The following is a 24,858-nucleotide window of genomic DNA, read 5'->3' on the forward strand; positions in this document are numbered from 1 at the left end:
CATGTTGATTTTTAAATCCTGCCATTTTACTGTTTACCTTCAAGTTCTTCCAAATGTGAAGGCGTTCCTTGCATCCTGGGCTGAATATAAGATAACTTAATCCTGGGCACCACAAATGGTACTTCTTTGCCATCAGATGGTAATTTGGAAAGTAAATAATCCTCAGTACAGCCAACCTGAGGCTTTACAGAAACGGAAGTCAATGGAGGTATACAGATAGCAGTATTTTGACTGTTTGATACTGCTTCTTTGAAGTCTCTTTCCACAGATACTGCGTAGAAGAGAAAAGAGAAAAAAAATCACAAATATGTATGTAGATTTATATGTAATAATCTAAACCTAACAAGCTTTGGTACTTATTTAATCATTTTAAAAGAAACTGCTGGGGCTTCCCTGGTGGCGCAGTGGTTGAGAATCCGCCTGCCAATGCAGGGGACGCGGATTCGAGCCCTGGTCTGGGAAGATCCCACATGCTGCGGAGCAACTAGGCCCGTGAGCCACAACTACTGAGCCTGCGCGTCTGGAGCCTGTGCTCCGCAACAAGAGAGGCCGCGATAGTGAGAGGCCCGCGCACCGCGATGAGGAGTGGCCCCCACTTGCCGCAGCTAGAGAAAGCCCTCGCACAGAAATGAAGAGCCAACACAGCCATAAATAAATAAATAAATAAATAAATAAAATTTAAAAGAAACTGCTGATACATAAACTACTCTTGGGTCCTATCAAGCACTCTGGAATCTACATTAATTTTATCTAGCCAATATCTGAGAAGTTAATATACTATTGCCAAAGTATATTAACTTATCATAATGGTAAAAGCAGTTTTTAAAGAGTCTCATTTCCACAAAAGAGCTCATAGATGGAAAACAAGTTTATATTGTAGTTAATTCCACAATGCTTTCAAATAAGTAATAATCTAGTCATTTAAATAAAAATACTGTCAACAAAACAATTCTTGTTGTCAATACTAGCAGTTAATTTCAGTCTTAAATACCAAAAGTTACTTTGAAAAGAAGCTAAAGGTCTCGAAGTCTACAAAAATCTTTACCAAACCACAAAATAAAATGTACTTTGACCCTAGAATAATATCGACTCTCCCTGTACCAGCTTCTATGACCTATTTTGTCCATTATCTTGAAAGATATGTGATTCCTAAGCTGTGTGACTTAGGATGGGGAGGTAAGGGACACCTAGAGCTAATCTTCATGTACAGTTAGTACCGTCTATAGACTGAATGGAAGTACAATTACTATTGTGTTGGAACTTATGAAATGTTTTATTGCAAAAAGGAAGCCTTCATACTCAAAAACATACTAAGAAGCTATGCTTTAGACACAGATATATAAGAAAGAGCCAGAGAAAAATAAAGTTCCAGTCATAACCTTGAAGAGCTGAGGAAACCATGCAATAGAAAGCGAAATCTCCAGGAGTCCTTGATAAATGTGGGTCTTGATAAAGTTACAGGTCTCTTCTCTATTGATCGTTCATTCATTCATGAAAGGCACTTTTTAATGCATTGTTCGTAAATTGGAAATTCTCTGTATTTAAGTTAAAACATTTGCCAGAGTATGTTATCCCCCAAATACTTCTCTCCCTACTTTTGCCCATACTATTTCATCCACCTGTAATACTCATGTCTAATTCTCACCTTCTCTTACTCCCTTCTTCCCACTCAGCTTGCTAAAATCCTCTTCAGACTTCCATACCATGGATCATCTTCTTTGTGGTGATGTCCTAGAGTGTCTCCTGAGTTGAATTCATCTCTCTCTCCCCTATGCTCCAAGGTACTTTCATACTGAGCTAGTGTGCCTTATATTTATGTTTCTGCCTCCCCCGTGAAGTTAGGAAACATGTCTCATTTACATTTATATCACAAAATGTCACAAATAAAGAAAACATTAAATAAATGTTGAAATCAAAACAAAGCAAAACTCACAGTTGTGCTTTTCTTTTCCACCATAGAAACATCCTCTGCAGCAACTCTTTATAAATTCTGTTGCCATTACGTTCAATCTCCAATATCCAGCAAAAGATACAAATTTCCAATTTTAATATTAATCTGTTGGTAGAATAGAAAACAAGTTAACATGATCATGCTTAATATCATTAGATATTATTAAATAAATCACATTATCTGTCTTTCTAAGACATAATGAGGGCTCCAAAGCAAAAATGTCTAGAGCAAAATAGATTTTTGTTCCTTTATGCAATTTTATATAACCTAGACTCCTTATAAGCTATTAAAATGACATGCTTAAAAATTACTAAATGTGGGCTTCCCTGGTGGCGCAGTGGTTGGGAGTCCGCCTGCCGATGCAGGGGACACGAGTTCGTGTCCTGGTCCGGGAAGATCCCACATGCCGCGGAGCAGCTGGACCCGTGAGCCATGGCTGCTGAGCCTGCGCGTCCGGAGCCTGTGCTCCGCAACGGGAGAGGCCACAACAGTGAGAGGCCCACGTACAGCAAAAAAAAAAAAAAAAAAAAAAAAAAAATTACTAAATGAACAATCTTAAAGTTAAATCTGAAAAAAAATTCCACTCTTCATTTTCTCTTTCGACTGATATATCTAAATCAATGTCCAAATAAAATTTGCAAGAAAATGTGACACTCATAGAATGTGTGAGAAAATGTTCACTTCCTCCAAATTGATTCTTTTGGTAATCCAAAGGCCCTATAATGAATGAGGGCCAATAAACAAACAACTTCATATTTTATGAGTTAGTTTAATACTGAGAATTACACTAACAGAAAAATCTAAAACTCTCTTTCTCTGTCTCTCTCTGTCTCTCTCTCTAAACTCTCTGTCTCTCTCTCTCGCACACACACGCGCACACACACACACACACATACCAGCTAACTAAACCACAAATAAGATATAGTGGAAATGAAGAGTCTGTTTTAAATTTACCAGGAACATAAAATTGTATAAGAAGCCAATTGCCTACCTTGGCTTCAATGACTTTGTTCCAAATGCACTCTTTTCATTTATGCCTACTACCTGTACATTTTTCATGGGAAATTTCAAATGCATACAAAAGAAGATACAATAGTATAACAAAACCCCTACCACCTAAACAATGATCAACTCAAGGCAAATCTTAATTCGTCTTTCTCTCTCTACTAACCCTGTCCTTCAGATTATCTTGAAAAATATTCCAATCATATAATCTCGCTCATAAATATTTAAGTAATTATCTCTGAAAGATGTGGCTGAAGGACTCAAGAGTTAACTCCAAGGGGTTCTACTGGCTAAACAATTTGAGCACCAAAATAAACAGTAACTGTAATGGGTTGTAACATGTCAAGTATTTCTAAAAGGTACTCTCTTTTAACATAACCATAATAACATCATCACATCTAAAAAGTTTAAGATAATCAACTACCCAATGTTCAAATTTCCCCTATGGTGAAATATTTTTTTATAGTTGTTTTCTTCAAATCAAGATCAACATTTTGACTGTTTCCAGTCTTTTGCTGTTAGAAATAGTGACACAGTAACTTTGTATACACATATTTTCAGTTATTTCCCAGTATATATCTGTAAGACAGATTTTTGGAGGATAGGACTACTAGGTCAAAAGGTAAATATATGTGTAATTTTGTTTAATACTGCTAAATTTCTCTCTAAAGTTGTACCATTCTGCATTCCCAGTAGCAATGTATGAGAGTACCTGTATCTATCACCAAGAGAATATTTGTCAAATGCTGGACTTTTGCCAATATGATAGGAAAGGAATTATATCTTGTGCTGTTTTAATTTGCACCTCTTATTATAAATCAGGTTGGGCACCTTTTCATATAAAGGCTAATATGTATTTGTCTCTATGAACTCACTGTTCATTATATCTCTTACCCATCTTTCTATAAAGTTATTGGTACTTTTCTTCCCCAGTTTTAGAGGATTTTCATAAATTTGAGAGATTAATGCAATGTCCATAATGGAAGCGGCAAACATTATTCCAGTTTGTCGTCCTCTTTTCACTTTGATTTACTAGTGAAATTGATTTACTCTGATGATGGTGTTTTTTGCTATGCAAAAAAGGAGGGTGAGTGTGTATTGTATATACAAATATGCATATATACACATATACATACATATATAAGTGTGTGAATACTGTACTTCCTGGTACAGTAATGGAAGTGAATCCAATCCTAGCTTTCCTCAATTGACTATCCCAGTATCACAAACACCACTTATTAAAAATTCCTATTTTTTTCATTGATTTTAGGATGCTGCTTTTATTATAGACTAAATTTCTATATACCACTGGGTTTTTGTTTTTGGTTTTTAATTAATTCATTCATTTATTTTATTTTTGGCTGTGTTGGGTCTTCGTTGCTGTGCTCGGGCTTTCTCTAGTTGCGGCGATTGGGGGCTACTCTTCGTTGTGGTGCGCATACTTCTCATTGCAGTGGCTTCTCTTGTGGGGCACGGACTCTAGGCGCGTGGGCTACAGTAGTTGTGGTGCACGGGCTCAGTAGCTGTGGCGCACAGGATTAGTTGCTCCACGGCATGTGGGATCTTCTGGGACCAGGGATCAAACCCCTGTACCCTGCATTGGCAGGTGGATTCTTAATCACTGCACCACCAGGGAAGTCCCACCATTGGGTTTTGGTTTTATATCTTCTATTCAGTTGATCTGTATTCCTGAACCAATACCACATTTTAAAAGTTATCATGGCTTATAATATGTTTCATTATCTAGCAGGGCTAGCCTCCCATCCTTACTGTTCTTCAATTTCAAAGTTCTGCTAGCTATGCTTGCTTATCTGTTCCTACAAATAAACTTTATAATCTGTCCAGACATAGGAGGAAAAAAATCTGATGACATTTTTATTGGGATCATGTTACATTTATAAATTATTTTAGAAAAACCTGACATCTTTAGGATGTTGAGTCTTCCTATTCAGAATATTTGTTCAAGTCAAGTTTATGTTTGTATCTTTGGGAGTTTTTTTTTTACAATTCTCCTCATAAATTTTGAACTTTTCTTGTTTAGTGTATGCCTATGAAATTTGTTTGGCTAAATGGCACCTTTTCTTCCATTATACCTTGTAACTGATTTCTGGGTTTTTTTTAATTTATACATTTTTCAAAGGCCCTTTTCAGTCTGTTTAGAGGATGCATTCCCAGACCACCCAGATCATACTAATTACTCTCATCTTTAAACATCTAGTGAATTTTAAAAAAGTTTTACATTTTTCATGACATTTCATGACACCTGTTCTATCTCCCCTACTAGAATAAAAACTTTTCAGAAACAATGTTATACTCACTTTCTACTTAAAACTCAGAACCTTGTATGATGCTGGGAATTTAGCAGGAACTCAGCAAATACATAGTTGATAGATAAGGAAACAAAGTATAATAACTAGCTCATATAAAAGCTCCTAACATACTCATCAAACAACATTTCTGACCCCAGTAAGCTTGCAAATACTTAACATTAATCATGAGGGGAATGTGAGAGGACTGGTTAAAAATGATTACTACTTCTGGGGGTAGTTTTCAAAGTGGACAGCCTTGAGTCATCCAAAATGAATTGGAGAAGATAGGAGAGGGATGCAGAAAAGGAAACAAGTTTATATAAATAAGAATAAGGGAGCTAGAGTTTGTACAGATTACTGGAGAGTAGAGATGTGTACACAGAGAGAAGCATAGACATCAGTAGAGGGTCCCACTTAAGTATTCAGCAGAGTGTTGATCAGAGAATGCATGCAAGAAAACTACACAAGACTGGGGGAAGACCACCAGAAAAAGTTAAAAGACCATAACAACACTCACCAAGGTCAGTAATAATGCCTGTCCCCACCAACAAAACTGGAAAAACCTCACACAGGATACTGAGGAGAGGACTCAGAGAGTCTTTCTTGCCTCAGTGGTGGGGAATAAATGGCCCTAAACTAAAGACTAGTCTGACCTAACAAACCGTAAAATCAAGACTCAAAAGGATCAAACTATTTCTAAGAAACTTAACTATGTCCCAAAGCAAAAAATAATTACAGAAATCTACAAATATATAGCATGCAAGGTAAAATTTACATTGTCTCGTAGCAGCCAATAAAAAATTACCAGACATTCAAAGAAGGGGTAAAAAATTATGAGGAGAAAAATCAATCTATTGAAAACAACACAGCAATGAAATGAACAGTTAAGGACATCAAAATAGTTATAAGTGATTCTGTATGTTCAAAAAGTTAAATAGAAACGTGGAAGATACAAAAAAAGATGCAAACCCAACTTCTAAAGATGAAAACTATAATGTCTGAGATGGAAAATAAACTGGATGGGATTAATAGCAGATTACATATTGCAAAAGAAACAATAAAGTACAGCAATAAGAGACCCAAAATGAAATACAGAGAGAAAAAAAGAATAAAAACAAAATGAAAAGAGCATCTGTGACCCACAGGACAATTTCAAGCAGCCTAATATACATGTAATTGAAATTCATGAAGATGGGGGGAGGCAGAAAAAATATTTGAAGAAATAAAACTAAAATTTTCCAAATATGATATCTACAAAACTCAGGTCTAAGAAACAACAAACACTAAGCTCAGGAAGTATGAAGTAAACTATGCGAAGGCACATCATATTAACATGGCTCAAAACCGGTGATGAAGAGGAAATCTTAAAAGCAGCTGGAAAAAAAAGACATGTTATATACATAGGAACAGTGATAACAATAGCAGCATAGTTATCATTAGGAACAATACAAGTAAGGAAACAGTGGAGCAAAAATCTTTAAAGTATTGAAAGGAAAAAACAAAAAACTATCAACATCTAATTTGATACCTGAAGAAAATCTTTCAAAAAAGCAAGTGACAAAGAGTTTTTTGGACATAAAAAATTGAATGAATGCACCACCAGCAGATCCATACTACAAGAAGTGTTCAAGGACATCCTTCAGGTAGAAGAATAATACCAGATGAAATATAAACCCACACACAAAGAATTGAGAGTACCACAGATAAATATGTAAGATTTATTATAAAAGATTACTGATGCTTAGACAAAAATAATAACATGGTGATGTGGGGTTTATACCATATGTAAAAGTAAAATGCATGACATCAACAGCACAAAGGCCAGCAGGGAAGAAGAGAGTATTCTATTGTAAGGTCCTTGTAGAAGATGTGATGTGGTATATATAACACCATTTGAAGGTAGACTGTGGGAAGTTAAAAATATGTACTGTAAACTCTATAGTAACCACTAAAGTAAGAAAACAGAGGTGCAATTAATAAGCCAACAAAGGAGATCAAATGGAATCATACCCCTAAAATACTCAATTGATATAAAAGCATAAAAAGAAGAAAGGGTAAACAAAGAACAGATGGGATGAACAGAAAAAATGCAAGATGATTGATTTAAACCTAACCATATCAATAACCACACTAAGTGTGAATGCTCTACGTATGCCAATTAAAAGTTAGAGATTGTTAGATTGGATAAAAAAAAAGCATGACCCAAGTATATGTGACTTAAACATACTTTAAATATTAAGACACAAATAAGTTAAAAGTAAAAGGATGAATACTCTTCATGAATACAGACACAAAAATCTAGCAAACAAAATACTAACAAACTGAATCCAGCAAATTATAAAAAGAATTATATATCATAAACAAGTGAGATTTATCCCAGGATTACAACATTGGTTTAACATCTGAAAATCAATTCACATAATACATTATATTGTAGAATAAGGGACAAAAACTACATGATCATCTCAGTGGATACCAAAAAAAGATTTGAAAATCCAACACTCATTCATGATTTTAAAAAGCTGAGCAAACTAGGAATAGAAGAGAATATTCTCAACATAATAAAGAGCATCTATGAAAAATCTACTGCTAACATCATAGTAATTGCTAAAAGACTGAATGCTTTCCCTCTCAACCCAGGCAAAAGATAAGGATCCACTCTCACCACTTCTGTTCAACACTGTGATAGATATTCTAGCCAGGGCAACTAGGCTAGAAAGATATAAAAGGCATCCATATTGGAAATGAAGGTGTAAAACTCTATTTACAGACCAACGATGGTCTTGTAAATAAAGAGTCAAAGGAATACACTAAAAACCTACTAGAAGTAATACACAAGTTGAGTACAGTAGCAGGATATAAGATCAATACCCAAAATCAGTTATGTTCCTATACAGTAACAATGAACAGTCTAAAAATGAAATTAAGAAATCCATTCCATTCATAATAACAGGCAAAAAAGGAAAAAGAAAAAAAAAACAACCCTAACATACCTAGGAATACCTTAACAAAAGAAATGTAAGACTTGCACACTGAAAACTACAACACATTACTAAAAGATATTAAAGAAGACATCAATAGGGACCTTCCTGGTGGTCCAGTGGTAAAGAATCCACCTTCCAATGCAGGGGATGCAGGTTCGATCCCCAGTCAAATGCAAGGGATGTGGGTTCGATCCCACATGCCACAGGGCAACTAAGCCCACACGCCACAATTACTGAACTCACACACCTCAACTAGAGAGCCCGCGTGCTGCAAACTACAGAGCCCACGCACTCTGAACCCACGCGCCACAACTAGAGAGAGAAAACCCACACACAACAACTAGAGAGAAGCTCGCGCACTGCAACAAGGAGCTCATGCACCGCAACGAAAAAGATCCCGCATGCCTCAGTGAAGATCCCACGTGCTGCAACTAAGATCCAACACAGCCAAAAAAAATAAAGAAAATTTAAAAAAATAAAATAAAGTCTTCAAAAAAAAAAAAGGAAACATCAATAAATGAATAGACTTCCATGATCATGGAATGTAAGACATAATATTGTTAAGATGTCAATACTCCCCAAACTGGTCTACAGATTCAACACAATCCATATAAAAATCCCTTCCAGCTCCTTTACAGAAACTGAAAAGGTAATCCTAAAACTCATGGAAATGCAAAAGACACAGAATAAGAAAAAGAAGAACAAAGTTGCAAGTCATACTTCCTGACCTGAAAATTTACTACAAAGCTACAGTAATCAAGACTGTTATCAGCATAAGGACAGACATATAGGTCAATGCAATAAAACTGAGAACCCAGAAATAAATCCTTACATGTATGGTCAGTTGATTTTTACAAAGGTGCCAAAAAACTTTAAAGGGAAAAGAATAGTCTTTTCAAACAAGGGGTGCTGGGACAACTGATATCCACATGCAAAAAAAAAAAAAAAAAAAAAAGAATTTGGACAACTATCTCACACTGTACACAAAAACTAAGTAAAAATTGATCCAAATCTATATGTAAGAGCTAAAACTACAAAATTGCTAGAAGAAAACATAGGAGTAATTCTTCTTGAACTTGGCAATGATTTCTTAGATAAGACACCAAAAGCACAAGCAATTAAAGAAAAATTTGAGGGCTTCCCTGGTGGTGCAGTGGTTGAGAATCCGCCTGCCAATGCAGGGGACACAGGTTTGAGCCCTGGTCCGGGAAGATCCCACATGCTGCGGAGCAACTAACTAAGCCCACGAGCCACAACTACTGAGCCCGCATGCTGCAACTACTGAAGCCCATGCGCCTAGAGCCCATGCTCCGCAACAAGAGAAGCCACCGCAAGGAGAAGCCCGCGCACCACAATGAAGAGGAGCCTCTGCTAGCTACAACTAGAGAAAGCCCGTGCACAGCAATGAAGACCCAACACAGCCAAAAATAAATAAATTTATTTTTAAAAAAGGAAAAAATTGATATATTAGACTTAATCAAAAGTAAAAATGTTGTGCTTCAGAAGACACCATCAGGCTTCCCTCGTAGCACAGTGGTTAAGAATCCGCCTGCCAATGCAAGGGACATGGGTTTGAGCCCTGGTCTGGGAAGATCCCACATGCCGCGGAGCAACTAAGCCCACGCACTTCAATGAACAGTAGGCCCCGCTTGCTGAAACTAGAGAAAGCCCGCGTGCAGCAACCAAGACCCAATGCAGCCAAAAAATAAATTTAAAAAAAATTTTTAAATTAAAAAAAAAAGTGAAAAGACAACTTACAGTATGGGAGAAAATATGTGCAAATCATACATCCAATAAAGGGGCTTATATCCAGAATATAAAAAAAACTATTACAACTCAATAATAAAAAGAAAAATAACACAATTTAAAAAGGATTTGAACAGACACTTCTCCAAGTGGCAAAAAAAGTACATAAAAAGTACAAAAAAACATATTCAAAACCATTATTCATTAAGGAAATGTAAATTAAAACTACAATGAGATAATACCACACACTTATTAGAAATGATGAAATTGCAAAGGCTGACCATTCCAAGTGTTTACAAGCATGTAGAACAAGTAGAACTCTCATATTCAACTGGTGAGAATATAAAATAGTTTGGTAGTTTAAGTTAAACATACACCTACCCTATGATCCAGACATTTCATTCCTAGGTATTTACTCAAGAAAAAAGAAATCTTATGTCCATACAAAGACTGGTGCATTAGTGTTCATAGCAACTCTATTTGCAAAAGCCAAAAACCAGAAACTATCAAATGTTCATCAACAGGTGAATAAACAAATTGTGGTATACCTGAATAACCAATCTGTGATTAGTGTCTTTCCACCTGTACTGGTAGATTTTCCAGTACTAAAAAATTCTCATTCATTATCTCTTTAAATATTGCTTTTGCCTATTCTCTATTTCTTTTCTTTCAGGAACTCCACTTACTAGACTTTCTCACTATAACTTCTCATTCTGATCATTCTAATTTTCAAGTATCTTCATCTCTTTTATATTTTCCATTTCTGTATCTTTGAGCTATATTATGAATGATTTATTCTGATCTATATTCCAGTTAGTTCATTCTCTCTTGGGGTTTGCCTAATTGCCTTATCTGTGGTTAAACTTAACAAATGAGTTTTGAGTTTTTATTACTGCATTTTTCATTAATAGAAATTACATTCAATTCCTCTTTTCAACCAGCTTTGTACCTCTGTCACTTTTCAGACTCCTGCTCCCTGCATAATATTTTCAAACGTGCCTTTTACTTACTTAAATAGAGCCCATCATGGTTATTTTAATAATAACTAGTAATTACAATACATAAGCCTTTGCAAGTTTTCTTCTACATGTCTATTGTTTCTGCTGATTCTTGTTCAGGTTGTCTTATTTCCATGTGCACTTGGTTATCTTTGACAAATTATCCATTGACCTCAAAACTTTACTGGTAGGACTTTTCTTAAGCCAAAGATGAAAGTATACTCCTACAGAGAATATTTGCATTTGTTTACTATATCATTTTAAATTCATGCCTTGACATATAACCCAATTTAAAAATGAGCAAAGGATGCGAACAGACATTCCCCGTCCCCCCAAAAATAGACAATTGGCCAATAAAGACATGAAAAGGTGCTCAACAGCATCAGTCATTAGGGAAATACAAATCAAAATCTCAATGAGATACCACTCCACACACAAAAGACAGAGAAAAATAAATGCTGATGAGGATGGAGAAACTAGAACCCATTGCTGGTAGGAATGAAAACTGGTGTATCTGCTTTGGAAAACAGTCTGGCAGTTCCTCAAAACAAACAAAGAATTACCATATGACCCAGCAATTCCATTTGTAGGTAAATGGAGAATGAAAATATATTTCCTATGAAAATGGAAAATACATTTCCATACAAAAACTTGTATGCAAATGTTCATAGCAGCGTTATTCATAATAGCCCAAAAGTGGATATAACCATCAAACTAAGGAATGGGAAAGCAAAACGTGGTATTAACCATACAATGGACTATTATTCAGCCATTAAAAAGAATGAAGTACTGATTCATGGTAAACATGAATAATCCTTGAAAAGACTATGCCAAGTGAAATAAGACACAAAAGACATATTGTATGATTTCATTCATATGAAATGCCCAAAATAAGCAAATCATACAGACAAACGTAGATTAGAGTTTGCCAGGGGTTGAGGGAAAAAGGGGAAATGGGGAATGACTGTTAATGGGTATAAGGTTTTTTTCTGGGGGTAATAAAAATGTTCTGGAATTAGATAGTTTTGACGGTTGTACAACTTTGTGAACATATGAAAACCCACTGAACTATACACTCTCAAGGGTGAATTTTATGGCATATGAATTATATCTAAAAAAAAAAAAGATTTTTTAAAATTCACATCTTGAAATTTTTTTAGACCGCCAAGGTGATGTGTACTTCCCTCATGATCTGGTAGTTACAACTGCCCAAGGACAGGTTTTTTCCCCTTCTGCTTTACTTGGCCTCAAGATAATTCTCCTTGCAGATCCTTGAAGGAGGTTGAGTTTTCATCCTTTCTATGATATCGAAGACCTTTGGGATTCCAGAATTATGGGCAGAAAGTCTCTTGTTAGCTAACCTTGAATGAGCCCTGGGCTGACTTCTAATTATACCTCCGGTCCTACAAATCTACCAAATTCTTACTCAAATCCAATCAAGTTCCCTCAGTTTAGCAAATACCCTCAAAGCAAATAAGACTTAAGGGCTCCTATAGTCTCTCAGATTTTCAGCTTTCTCTTAGATTTTGACATATCAAATCCTAATTACCTTAAAAAAATTTTTAAATACAGCTATTCTTTTTTTAAATACAGCTATATTCAGTGTGAAGGTTTTTCCAAATGTCTTAACTATATTCCAAAAATGCGAATCCAATATTTACTTTTCAAGTTGAAGTTAACTCTAGGGAGTTAGGACAGGATTTGCAAAAACTAAAGACAGCCTAATATAATCCACAATAAAGTAGCTTTAGAAGTACTTGTGACCTCAGATGAATACAGTAGATATTTAAGACTTAGATAACATACTCCTGTATACTAAGATGAAAAGTTTACTTTAGAAAAAAATTAAACTTTGAGTTTTAAAAGAAGCATGGGTGGGTGACCTGTCTCTTAGGTATGGAGGCTCTTTTACAACTAAAGTAAAAGTAAGATTGCAGCAAGAATACACAAAGAGATCAAAGAAAGAACAGCCCCAAAACATATGAACATAGGTATGGAAACTTGACATATGATACTTATAGATTACTGAGAGGAAAAACAGAATATTCAATAAACTATGCTGAGAAAAACTGACAACCTATATGGAAAAAAAAATGAAACTGGATCCCCACTTCACACCACACAAAAATCAATTTCACGTGGACTAAGGACACAAATATGAAAGGCAAAATTTTAAAGCTTTTAGAAGAAAATATCAGACTATATCTTTATGACCTCAGGGAAGGGAAAGATTTGTTAAAACAAGATGTCAAAAGAACAAACCATAAGGAAAAGGCCGACATATTCAACTACATTAAACTACAGAATGGGTCTATCGAAAACCACTATAGGGCTTCCCTGGTGGCGTAGTGGTTGAGAGTCTGCCTGCCGATGCAGGGGACACGGGTTCGTGCCCCGGTACGGGAGGATCCCACATGCGGCGGAGCGGCTGGGCCCGTGAGCCATGGCCGCTGAGTCTGCGCGTCCCGAGCCTGTGCTCCGCAACGGGAGAGGCCACAACAGTGAGAGGCCCGCGTACCGCAAAAAAAAAAAAAAACCACTATAAAGAAAGTGAAAGACAAGCTACTTACTGGGAAAAAGATATCTGTCACATGCATAATTGACAAGGGATTAGTACCCAGAAAAAAAAAAAAAAATATATATATATATATATATATATTCTAGAAATCAATTTCAAAAAGACAAAAAAATTAAGAACAGGCAAAAAAACATAAACAGCCATCCCACTGAATAGGAACTATGAAAGGTTCAACATCATCAGTAATTAAAGAAATGTAAATTAAACCCTACCATTTCTCATCTACCAGATTGTTGAAAAGAAAAAATTCAGATAATTACAAATGTACAAATGTCTCAAATGTTGTTGAGAAAGGGAACAAAGTGAACACTTCATACACTGATTGTGAGAGTATAAACTGGCACAACCACTTTACAAAGCAATTCAGCGTTATCTAGCAAAACTGAAGATCCACAACTCTACTCCTAGGCAAAAAACACAGGAAATTCTTGAAAATGGACACAGAGAAACACAGATTGGACATTAATAACAAAACAGCTTTCAATGGCAAAAAGTAAAATTAAATTTTAAAAAAGAAGACTGAAAACACCCTAAATATCCATTAACAGGAGGATGGATAAACAGCTGTAAATTCACATAACAGAATAGCAAAAAAAGCAAATGAACCATAACACAGCAACACAGATGAATCTCATAATTTGTGCACCCAAAAAGTCATGGAATAAACAAAACTAAACACTACATTACTTATGAATACCTATGTATGTAGTAAAACTCTACAGAAAATCAAGGAACATGGAAAGAGAAAGACACAATCAGGGAGAAAGATACAATTAGGGCTTCAAAAATATTATGTATTATTTCTAACGCATGATATAGGTACCGGGCATTTGTTTTATTTGTATTCTCTAAGTCTGTAGATGTGTCAAAAGTACTATACCGCACATATGAAATAATTTTTCACTTAAAAATTAAGCAAACACAGTAACAACCTAAATGGGAAAAGAATGTGAATAAGAATAGATACATGTACAACTGAATCACTCTGAAACTATCACAATATTGTTAATCAACTATACTCCAATATAAAATAAAAAGTTAAAAAAAAATTTTAAAAATTAAAAATAAAAATTAAGCAAATACATGTTGTGGTAGAAAATATGAAAAATACATAAAACTACATGAAGAAAATTAAAATTATCAATAACCCCATCATCCTGAGATCACTATAATATTTAAAAGAAATAAATATACTTAAATGGTATGTCTTCTTCTACTCCGTATTTTGTTTTAGTTTGGTTTTGGTTTTTGCCTCGGCCGTGCAGCGTCTTAGTTCCCAGACCAGGGATCGAACCCATGCCCCTTGTAGTGGAAGCATGGAGTCCTAACCACTGGACCGCCAGGGAATTCACATTTTACTCTCTATTTTTATTTACTTTTTTTTTACAGCTTTATTGAGGTACTGACTTACAGTGAATTGCACATATTTAAAATGTACAATTACATGAGTCAGACATATGTATACAGTGGTGAAAGCATCTTCACAATCAAGAAAACTAATATACCAATGAATACATCCACCATCCCTAAAAGTTTCGTCATACCCCCTTTGAATCCATCCCCCTTTTCTTTCCCTTGCCACTCCCCCCCTCAGGTAACCACTTATCTGTCTTCTGTTACTTTAGTTTGCAGTTTCTAGAATTTTTTCAGGTATAGTCTGGGCATAATTTATTCATATGTTTCACTTTAATACATACTGCCACCAATTTACACTTTTACCAGCAGAGTACAAGAGTTCCAGTTGTTCCACATCCTTATCAACACTTGATTACCTTTTCTATTTTTAGCCATTCTTTTCATATCCTAAGGAACATACACATAAAACTACTGCCCAAACAACAACAACAAAAATTAAACCCTCAATGAAGACTGGAGTGAAACTCATAAAGAAATTTTCATCTAAGAGCATTTTCCTTTAAATGTATAATAATAATTGAAGCAAAGGCCCTAACTGATGTGTGCCTCATGAATTCTGATTTAGCCAAAATGTCTGATACCTACGTAAGATTTTTAGAAGAGCCATTGAAATACACACTAGAAAAATCACATGACAAAAGTAAGCTGAAAGTATCTAAGTACTGGAACTCAGGTGAAATACAGTCCAACAGTTTGTTAAAGTGTGACTTTGACACTGATAAAAACACCTGAACCCAACAGACCAAAATACCACTAAAATAGTGTTCATAATTTGAATTGGGGAGATTAAACACTTACAGTTCTAGTCAATATGCACAGCAACTTGCTGTCAGCTTCCCATGCTGGGTGATGCACTTTAACATAAAAGTATTCTATTGGCCTTATATTCTTTCCAATCTGACTATAAACTCCCCTATCACTCTACCACCCTATCACTCCTCCTTCAAATCTCTGTGTCTCAAAATAAGGATTCTACTCTGACTATCTTTATTTATTCATCCTCTATTTACTCCTCAAAGTCCTTCAAATTTGGCTTCCATCCTTATCATTTTACTTAAATTATGTTTGTTGAGTTCAATGACATACTCCTAACTACCAAAACCAATAGGCACTTTATCAGCCCCAATCTTCCTGATTCCTCTGACTCATCTGACCCTAAAATAGATTTCTATCCTTATGAAAACTCTTCCGTCTCCTGGCTTCTAGGACACCACTGTCTGTTAGTTTGCTTCCTTCTTTCCTGAATGTTCCGCCTTGGTCTCCTTGGCTGTCTCTACCCATCAATTAAGTCCTGGTGTTTTCCATCTTGGTCTTCCTCTCTTCTTACTCTACTTACTGGAATGTTTTCTTCCACTCTCACAAGATTAACTATCACAAATCCATGGGTGGTTCCAACATTCACAACTCTGATCCTGACTTCAGAAAATCCCGCTACCAACATATCAAACTGCCAACTAGGCAGCTCAGCCAGGGGCCCTACAAGAATCACAAACTCATTTTTTCTCAACCTGAATTAGCCCCTCAATTTTATTGTGAATACACAATTATAACTCAAGTGGAGCCAATAAAATACAAGAGGAACTTAAAATTTTTTCTTCTTCAAGGGTTAAAAAAAAAAGCAAATTTTTATGAAGGTTTTTTCCTCCAGTTACGAAGACACTCAAAGTCATTAGCAAAAACTATAAAATACAAAATATGATAAAAAACCAAATCTCCTCGAATCCCAGCTCTCAAAGTCAAGCAATATAAATCTCTCCTTCCCGAAAGAGCAATTCTTAGCCGTGATAAAGTTCCATATCGAAATATTAAATTGGTATAAGTAGGCGGTGGTGTTGCTATTAACTCTTAATATTTCCAGGCTATTTATAACAGTATCAATCAGGGAAAACACCTCTAATAACTGCCTACCTGGAGTGAGTATCAGTATATTTTAAATACGAAAGCAATCCTTTTACATGCTGTATTTTAAGCACTCCTAAAGGAATCAATGTTTTTGGCTTGGCATCTATCTTGCCTATACCTGCACGTCCACCTGTGTGCGACATACCCACGATTCATGCACAGTACTTCCTTGATTTAAAGAAAACCATAGTAAAGAAAGAAGAAGGAAAAAAAATTGGAGGAGATAGATACAAGCCAAATCTAAAAACCTAGCTGGGTAGATAATTCATGTTTTGCAAAAACCAAAACAAAGTGATGTTTACCAGCCCTTCGCCGCTTCAAAAAGTTTCAGAAACTTCACAGATAAAAACCATCCGCTAACCGGTTCTCGTCGGACTCTGCAGGCAAAGGAAATGCGTTCGCTTTCCTCTTAACCCAGAGGCCAGAACCCACCTGGGGCCGGCGGTCGCAAGCGCACGCTCAAGGCGGGGAGCACGGCGCGCGGCCGGCCCCGCCGGGGCTGGGGTCTCCCCTCCTTCCGGCCCGCGGGTCCCAACGAGCGGACCGGTAAACCCAGCGGACCTACAGCCCACCGTGCTCCCACAGAGCGAGTCCCTGCCCTCCCGGCCTCGGAGATAGCGGCTGTCGAGGGGCCCCAAACTTCCCTCAGGCCTCCGGAGAGCAGGCGTCGCTGAGGAGACTCGGCCCCGCGAGGCTGGGGCCGACGAGGCTACTGTGCCGTCCACGAGTCCCACCGGGAGGGCAGACAAGCGGCCGCTCGAGGCCCGCGCCACGCTGCTCGCCCGGGGAAGCACCCGCGACCCCACACCTGAGCCCCCCCATCCCCGGCTCTCTCCCCCGCCGTGTCCCCGGGGTCTCCACGCACCGCTCTCGGGGAGCCCCCGCCTCACAGCACGCTGAGGCGCCCAGTTACCTGCTCGAGGCAGTGAGCGTTCTGGCGTTGCCGCCCGCGGGAAGCGCGATCCGGTCACCTCGCGCGGCCGCGCCCCGAGGCCCCGCCCCCTCTCCAGGTTTTCCACCCCCGCCCCCCAGGTCCGCTCCGCCAGATCTGCCCCGCCCTCCCCAGGTCCGCCCCGCCCGTCGGGAGGTGCAAGCCGAGGGGCGGGACGGGGTGGGGCCGCCCGTCAGTGTACCTGAGCGCCAGGCGCCTGCGCCCTCGGCTCATCGCCTCCTCGCGTCTGCCAGCCGCAATTCTCGGATGCTCACTCTGGAAGGGAATAAAATGAAGCCAGGCAGAGTTTGGAGTGTGTTGAGGGATCAGACGGGAGATAAAAGATAGAGAGGGGTATAGTGGGAAAGCAGCTGACCTGATGAACCCCCTTGAATAGGGAAGGAAGGAGCAGTTTCTCTTGCCAGAAGATATTTCTGCATGCAGAGAAACTTCCTGGAAGCAGAGAAACTTCCTGGAAGCAGAGAAACTTTTCTTAGTTGTGTTACTGGTCTTTAGTGTTTACATCCTAATTATAAAGTCTTTGAGAATCAGCTCGCAACTCTTCACTTTTGTGACTCTACATTTCCTACTGCTTTGCTAGCAGCAGGTACGTTGGAAGGAATCCCAAAAGTATCCACTACCTGCCCCACCCCCATTCTATGCTGGAAATCCCTCTGGCACCCTGGCAAGGAGTTGACTGGCCCTTTTTTGCCTTCCTTGCTGGAAATCTCAACACTGTACTTGGAAAGCTGTTGAGTGAATTCCTAGGTTATCTGTTGATGAATGGCTAAGCTTTTGAGAGGCTGCTGGATTGTAAATTGAAGGTGATAATTTTCTTCCTGGAGAGTTGTCTTTCCCAAAATGGGTTCTGTGAATCTCCAGGCCCTAGATGCTGGAGTGGGGTTGGGATGGGTCGGGGTGGAGAGGAGGCCTAGATCCCGAGAACAAATTAATCTGGGGAAAGAGGCACAATATAGTTACTCCTTGAGTTGACAAGGCATTCAAGGCCTAAGAACTGTGTTTTACTTTGTATCATCCTGTATTTCTCAAATTTACTGGACCTGAGGAGTGACAGAATATGCCACCCCAAAATATGCCACTTTGGCATAAAGATTATTTTGAGCTAAAGGCACTTGAGAATCAGATGGAAGAAGGACCTCTGATCTTCCTTTTTCTTCCCAAAAGCAGGAGATGGAACTCCCAAGTGAACGATGTCCTCCAGCTACCCTGAGGAAAGAAACAGTCTTATCACCAGAGATGCGAGTAAAGGATGAGGGAAATCTATACAAACAAACCTTGTTAAACTCACCCTTATCTTCATAGCCACTTCTCCACTATTAACTGCCCTAGCCCAAGCCCTTTTGTTTTGTCCCATTTTCATTATTTACTACTTTGTCCAACTTAGTATGTGTTCAGCTCTAACTGCTTCTTTGGTCTTCATTGTCTTGTGGGTGCCCCCATGTACATGCAAAAAATCTTTATGCATTGCTGCTGTTAATCTGTCTATGTCAATTTAATTCTCAGTTCCAGGCAGAACCCCTAAGAAGGTAAAGTTTTTGCCTCTCCTCAAGACCATACAACTCTCTTCTTGAGAAATGCCAGTTACCATCCTGGGTCCTTAATGTTTCAACTAACACACTTGGATAAACACTGCTTTAAGTCCTAGTATATTCACCTTCAGTAATTTTTCACTCTATTACAAATGTTTGCAAAGTTCTGTACTGTTTACACAAAGCTTTCACATGAGTCATCTCATTTAAGCCTCGCAACTGTGATGTAGTTGTTATTATCCTCATTTTACAGTTGAAAATATTGAGGGTCAAACAAACAGTGGTTACCCAAGCATAGAATCAAGATTGACTCTGGACTTAAGACTCCAAGGCTTTAAAAATATATATTATATAAAGTATGTAGATAATGTACTTTATTTAAGGGTCAAATGACTCTGTGATATATATATATATATATATATATATATATATATATATATATATATATATATATGTTACCGAGTCCAAGCTCACTCTGCTCGCCACACGACAGGCCAATAAATCGGAGACGAGGTGTTGAGACAAGGAATACAACTTTATTCAAAAGCCGCAGACCGAGAAGGTGGCAGTCTAAAGTCTCAAAATAACCATCTTACTGGGGTTTGGATGCCAGTTTCTTTTATAGCACAGAGAGGGTAAGGAGATGAGGAAGTAAAGTAAAAGGCCATAAGTTTTGCAAATATCCCCTGGAATGGCCAGCCTGGGGGAGGGGATGTGTTAATTTCTTCTTTCGTGTAGCCATCCACAGGTGGACAGGGTCCGGATGTTTCCCTCAGGCAGAGGGGCAGGGTTCCCCTAGGCAGGCCATTATGTATAGACAGTATCCTTTTAGTGAACAAAAGCAGCGGAATGCAAAGGTTAAAGTAAAAGAAACAGATCCAACATGTAGTCCGATTTGGCTCTTCCCTGTTACACACACACACACACACACACACACACGCACACACACACACATATACTTTCTCTCTCTCATTTGACCCTTAAGTACAGCACATCCTTGGTTAGAAACCTCTAGATTCCTGTATTATTTCTCCAGGGCAAGGACCTTTACCTATCTTTTACTCCCTGCAGCACCTGACATCATAGCGCAGGGCACAAAAGTGTCACTCGGATGTACTGCATGAACAGAGTGAATGAACGCTCAATAGTCCTTATTGAACTGGACTGGGTGCTTGTTCCCTGACCGAACAGCCTTAACAACCTCCTCACTGATGCAGAAGTCCCCAAACAAGAGCTTCTCAAATTGTTCCTAATTTTCTTCCATCTAAAAAGGCTTCTTGGACTTCCCTGGTGGAGCAGTGGTTAAGAATCCGCCTGCCAATGCAGGGGACAGGGGTTCAAGCCCTGGTCCGGGAAGATCCCGCATGCCGCGGAGAAAATAAGCCCGTTCGCCACAATTACTGAGCCTGCGCTCTAGAGCCCGTGAGCCACAACTACTGAAGCGCGCGCACGTTGAGCCCGTTCTCCGCAACAAAGAGAAGCCACCGCGATGAGAAGCCCACGGCACCGGCACCGCAATGAAGAGTAACCCCCGCTCGCCGCAACTAGAGAAAGCACGCGCGCAGCAACGAAGACACAACGCAGCCAAAAATAAATAAATAAATTTATTTAAAAAAAAAAAAAGAATCCAGACAAAAAGGAGCCCATAAATAAATAAATAGATATTTAAAAATAAAAAGGCTTCTTAGAAGAATCTACTCTGCTGACAGATACAGTTCTTTGAAAACAATGAAACCACTTCCTTTGTTTTCTTTGAAATGTCCCTCCTTCCTGTTCCACTTTCAGAGGAAAGGCTACATTGATACGAATGGAGGATATTGTACACCTTTCCTTGTGCCCTTGTGTTCCCTCTTCCCATAGAATGGTGGATGTTGCAACATTCTGAGTGGGTTTTTGTTTGTTTTTTAATGTTAAACATTAGTGTTTTTAATGTTTAATGTCATTATTTGAGGCAGATCTAAGGAGAAGAAGAAATTTGGGTTGATGTGGGTAACACTGCTGCTTAGATTTTGCTTTGTGTATTATTTCATTTGATGGAGACAAATCACTTAATCCCTGTCCTAATCCCTTTTCATTCTTCCTTCATTTAGTACAGTTTGTAAATGCTTTGTGACTTATCCAGCCCTACCTCTCCAGCCTCCCGTGCAACTACCCACCACCACACATTTTTTGACCTTCTGAATTAATTGCAATTCCCAAAGGTGCCAAATTTGCACTACTGTTCTCTTTACCTCCATTTTATGCGTATCAACTGGCAAGTCCATGTTCATTCAGCTGCAGTATCACCTCTTCTGGAAGATGAAACTCCAGAACACCCAGCCGAGACTGAATGAGGTGCCCTTCCTCAGCATTCCTGCCATACATAATCCACCCATATCTCCATCATGGCACCTACTCAATAACTGCGATTATTGGCTTTTTTTCCCTCTTTCTACTAAACTCATTCCATGTGAGTTACCAATAAACAGGAATTATGACTTCCACCTGTTCTCTGAGCACATACCATAGCCCCTGACACGTAGCAGCACTCAAATATTTGTTGAATGAACGAAAAACAAATCTTTAAAAGAATATGAATTCGGGCTTCCCTGGTGGCACAGTGGTTGAGAGTCCGCCTGCCGATGCAGGGGACACGGGTTCGTGCCCCGGTCCGGGAGGATCCCACATGCTGCGGAGCAGCTGGGCGTGTGAGCCATGGCCACTGAGCCTGCGTGTCCGGAGCCTGTGCTCCGCAATGGGAGGGGCCACAACAGTGAGAGGCCCGCGTACGCAAAAGAAAAAAAACAGAATACGAATTCCTAGAGTGCTTGTGAAATAATTTTACAAATATATATGGTCATATGAACACAGTGGGTGTGGCATACAGATTTTGGCTTCCCTCCAAATGAGTTCCTTCTCATTTTCTGCCTTAGAAAAACAGAACAGTGGAAAAAACAGTGGAAAAAAACAGTGGAAGCCTATACATAGTCATTCATTCATTCATTTATTCACTTGTTCAACAAAATTTTTGAGTCCCTGTAGTATATCAAGCACTTGCTCAGAGAGAAAGTGACATTTCAACAGAGTCATGGATGCCCACCAAACCTTAATTCCTTTTTCTGGCCTCAAAGCTAAACTACATTGTCCATTCCCCTTGTATCTAGGTAAAGCTGTGTGACCAGTTCTCATTAGTGGAATATGAGCATGAGAAGAGTTTCACTTCTGGACCTATGCAATTAAAAACTTGGAGTCTCAGGCTTCCCTGGTGGCGCAGTGGTTGAGAGTCCGCCTGCCGATGCAGAGGACACGGGTTCATGCCCCGGTCCGGGAGGATCCCACATGCTGTGGAGCGGCTGGGCACATGAGCCATGGCCACTGAGCCTGCACGTCCGGAGCCTGTGCTCCGCAACGGGAGAAGCCACAACAGTGAGAGGCCCGCGTACCGCAAAAAAAAAAAAAAAAAGCTTGGAGTCTCTCTCCCTCTTCCCATCCCTTGACCACCTTGGACCATTGCTAAACCATTGTTAACCATTGCTAAAGCTAAGAATGCAACCAGATGGAAGACGTCCTGGTTTCTGATTGACTCCACCCACCACCCACTAATCTTGATTGGATTGTGTTGTGAGTGAAAAACAAACTTTTTTGTGTAAACTACTAACACTGGGGCATTTTTTCCCCAACAGCTAGCTTTACTTACCTTGATTAACATTGCCGTAAATGATAACATAGAGATTACACAAAACGCTACAAAACATCTTCTTCTGCTCTAGGCATTGCATGAGAAACATGAAACACGAAAATTGATCAGAGAAAGTATTAAGGTCATAGAGACTTTAAGTTTGTCCCAAATGGATAACGAAAAATCTTTATGGATACGCAGCTCTTTTCTCTCTCTCTGATGGCCACCCGATCCAAAAGCGTACATCTTGACATGAAAACAAGCATGGCGTCACCATCACATCATCATCATCTTTATCAGCCCCTGTCAGTCACTTTCACGCGCTATGAAGGGTTTCCCTGTGAGCCTCAGGAAGTTCGGTGTTACTCAGAGTATGTACTAAGGAGTGACGGAAGATAGGAATACAAAGATAGGCTCTGAAGGCCCTTGGATATCTTACCAAGGAGCCTGTATATTAACCTACAGGACACATAGCTGAATAAACTAGGGACTATTTGTGGCGGGATGAGTTTTTTTCTTTTTTTCTCCTTTACTTCCCAGTTTCTCCCATAATTCTGTGAGATCTTATTCCTATATCAATAATATCTAGTGGTTCTGCTCCCCTGATTGAAGCCCTCTGGTTCACCATGCATGTGCTTGGCTGCCCAACAGAAGGATTATGTGAATTGGACCTTTCTTTCCTTCCATTATTAAAGGCAAAGTGCTGGGGTTATATGTAGGAACTACGGAAATCTGGGCAAAAAATTACTCCACGGTAGAGGTCTCCCCAAAAAGGTGGTTACTTGCCCACTGGTTACATAGTGTGAATTTATCATAGTATGGAAACTGACTTTCAACTTTTCAAGCTCTGAAACTTGTTTCTCTTCCCCTGCAGCTTACTAAGTTAAACTTTGTTAAAGAAGAAGACTCAGCCAGGCTCACTAGAGGTTGAACTAGACAATAGGGCCTATTAATATTAATAGGGCCTGTCTATTAAAATAACATAAGAAATAGAATTATTCTAGGTCCCAGACATTTGTTTCTAAAGGTGAAAATATTACACCCTGGAGAAACAGCCATACAGGAAGCTAAATGATAATCAGAAGGTTGTCTGGGGAGGGATATGGAACCAAAATTAGAAGAGTTAGGAGGAATACTGATTGATTAATAGCATCAAGTTATGATCGCCATCATCAATACCACAGAACAGAGTGGTCTGTCACAGTTGCAGATAAGCTGTGTGATTCCACTCACCAAGTGTACAGTCAGCGTCATAGGCCTTCTTCTCTGTAGTAGATTATAGTACTGGCTTCAGCCCTCACTGTATCCATACTCTTTGCCATGACTTTGAAGTTCCTTCCACTCAAGGAGTGGAATATATTTCCCTACCCCTTGATTATAGGTTCAGCCATGTCACTTGCTTTGACCAATAAAATGAGATTGAATAGTGTTCAAGTTCTGAGCCTAGGCCTAAAGAGGCCTCAGATGTTTCTGCTTGCCTTCTTGTGCTTCTGCCAATGCTGTGAGAAGATTTTGCCTGGGCCAGCCAGCTGGTCCAAGGAGGATAAGGGACACAGAGCATCCCAGATAGGCCCAGACTAGAGGAGCTAATCCCTAGCTGACAAGCAGACAGGTGAGAAATAATAGATGATTGTCGTTTTATATTATGGCATCTGGGGACTATTTGTTACACAGCAATAATTGCCTGACATACCCTCCAGCCATGGTTTTCTGGGATGGGGTGGAGGGGGTGCTCTTTCCCCACTGTGGCCCCAGAGTTCCAGACCAGCATGCCCAGGATTCCCCTCCCAAGTCACTTGGGGTCACCAACTGGACCAATGGTAAGTCAGA

General features: G+C 39.0%; 1 protein-coding gene across 3 annotated transcripts in view; it reads right to left on the reverse strand.

Moving 5' to 3' along the window:
- The window catches only part of TC2N (tandem C2 domains, nuclear), a 47,452-nt gene extending 29,403 nt beyond the window's left edge, over nt 1-18,049 (reverse strand). Inside the window, exons 1-4 of one of the 3 annotated variants that reach the window (XM_081229319.1) lie at nt 17,803-18,049; nt 17,192-17,266; nt 1,934-2,056; nt 38-271 (exon numbers count right to left, since the gene is read on the reverse strand). In XM_081229319.1, the coding sequence (XP_081085445.1) occupies nt 38-271; nt 1,934-2,000 (301 nt within the window). In that variant the 5' untranslated portion in view covers nt 2,001-2,056; nt 17,192-17,266; nt 17,803-18,049. Of the gene's footprint in view, nt 1-37; nt 272-1,933; nt 2,057-17,191; nt 17,267-17,754 lie in introns of all 3 variants that reach the window. The other 2 variants (XM_081229320.1, XM_081229318.1) reach the window with 2 other exon arrangements.
- Between the last annotated feature and the right edge of the window lie 6,809 nt (nt 18,050-24,858).

This window comes from Mesoplodon bidens (assembly GCF_964165515.1).
Source record: "Mesoplodon bidens genome assembly, chromosome: 3".
Classification (NCBI taxonomy): Eukaryota; Metazoa; Chordata; class Mammalia; order Artiodactyla; family Ziphiidae; genus Mesoplodon; species Mesoplodon bidens.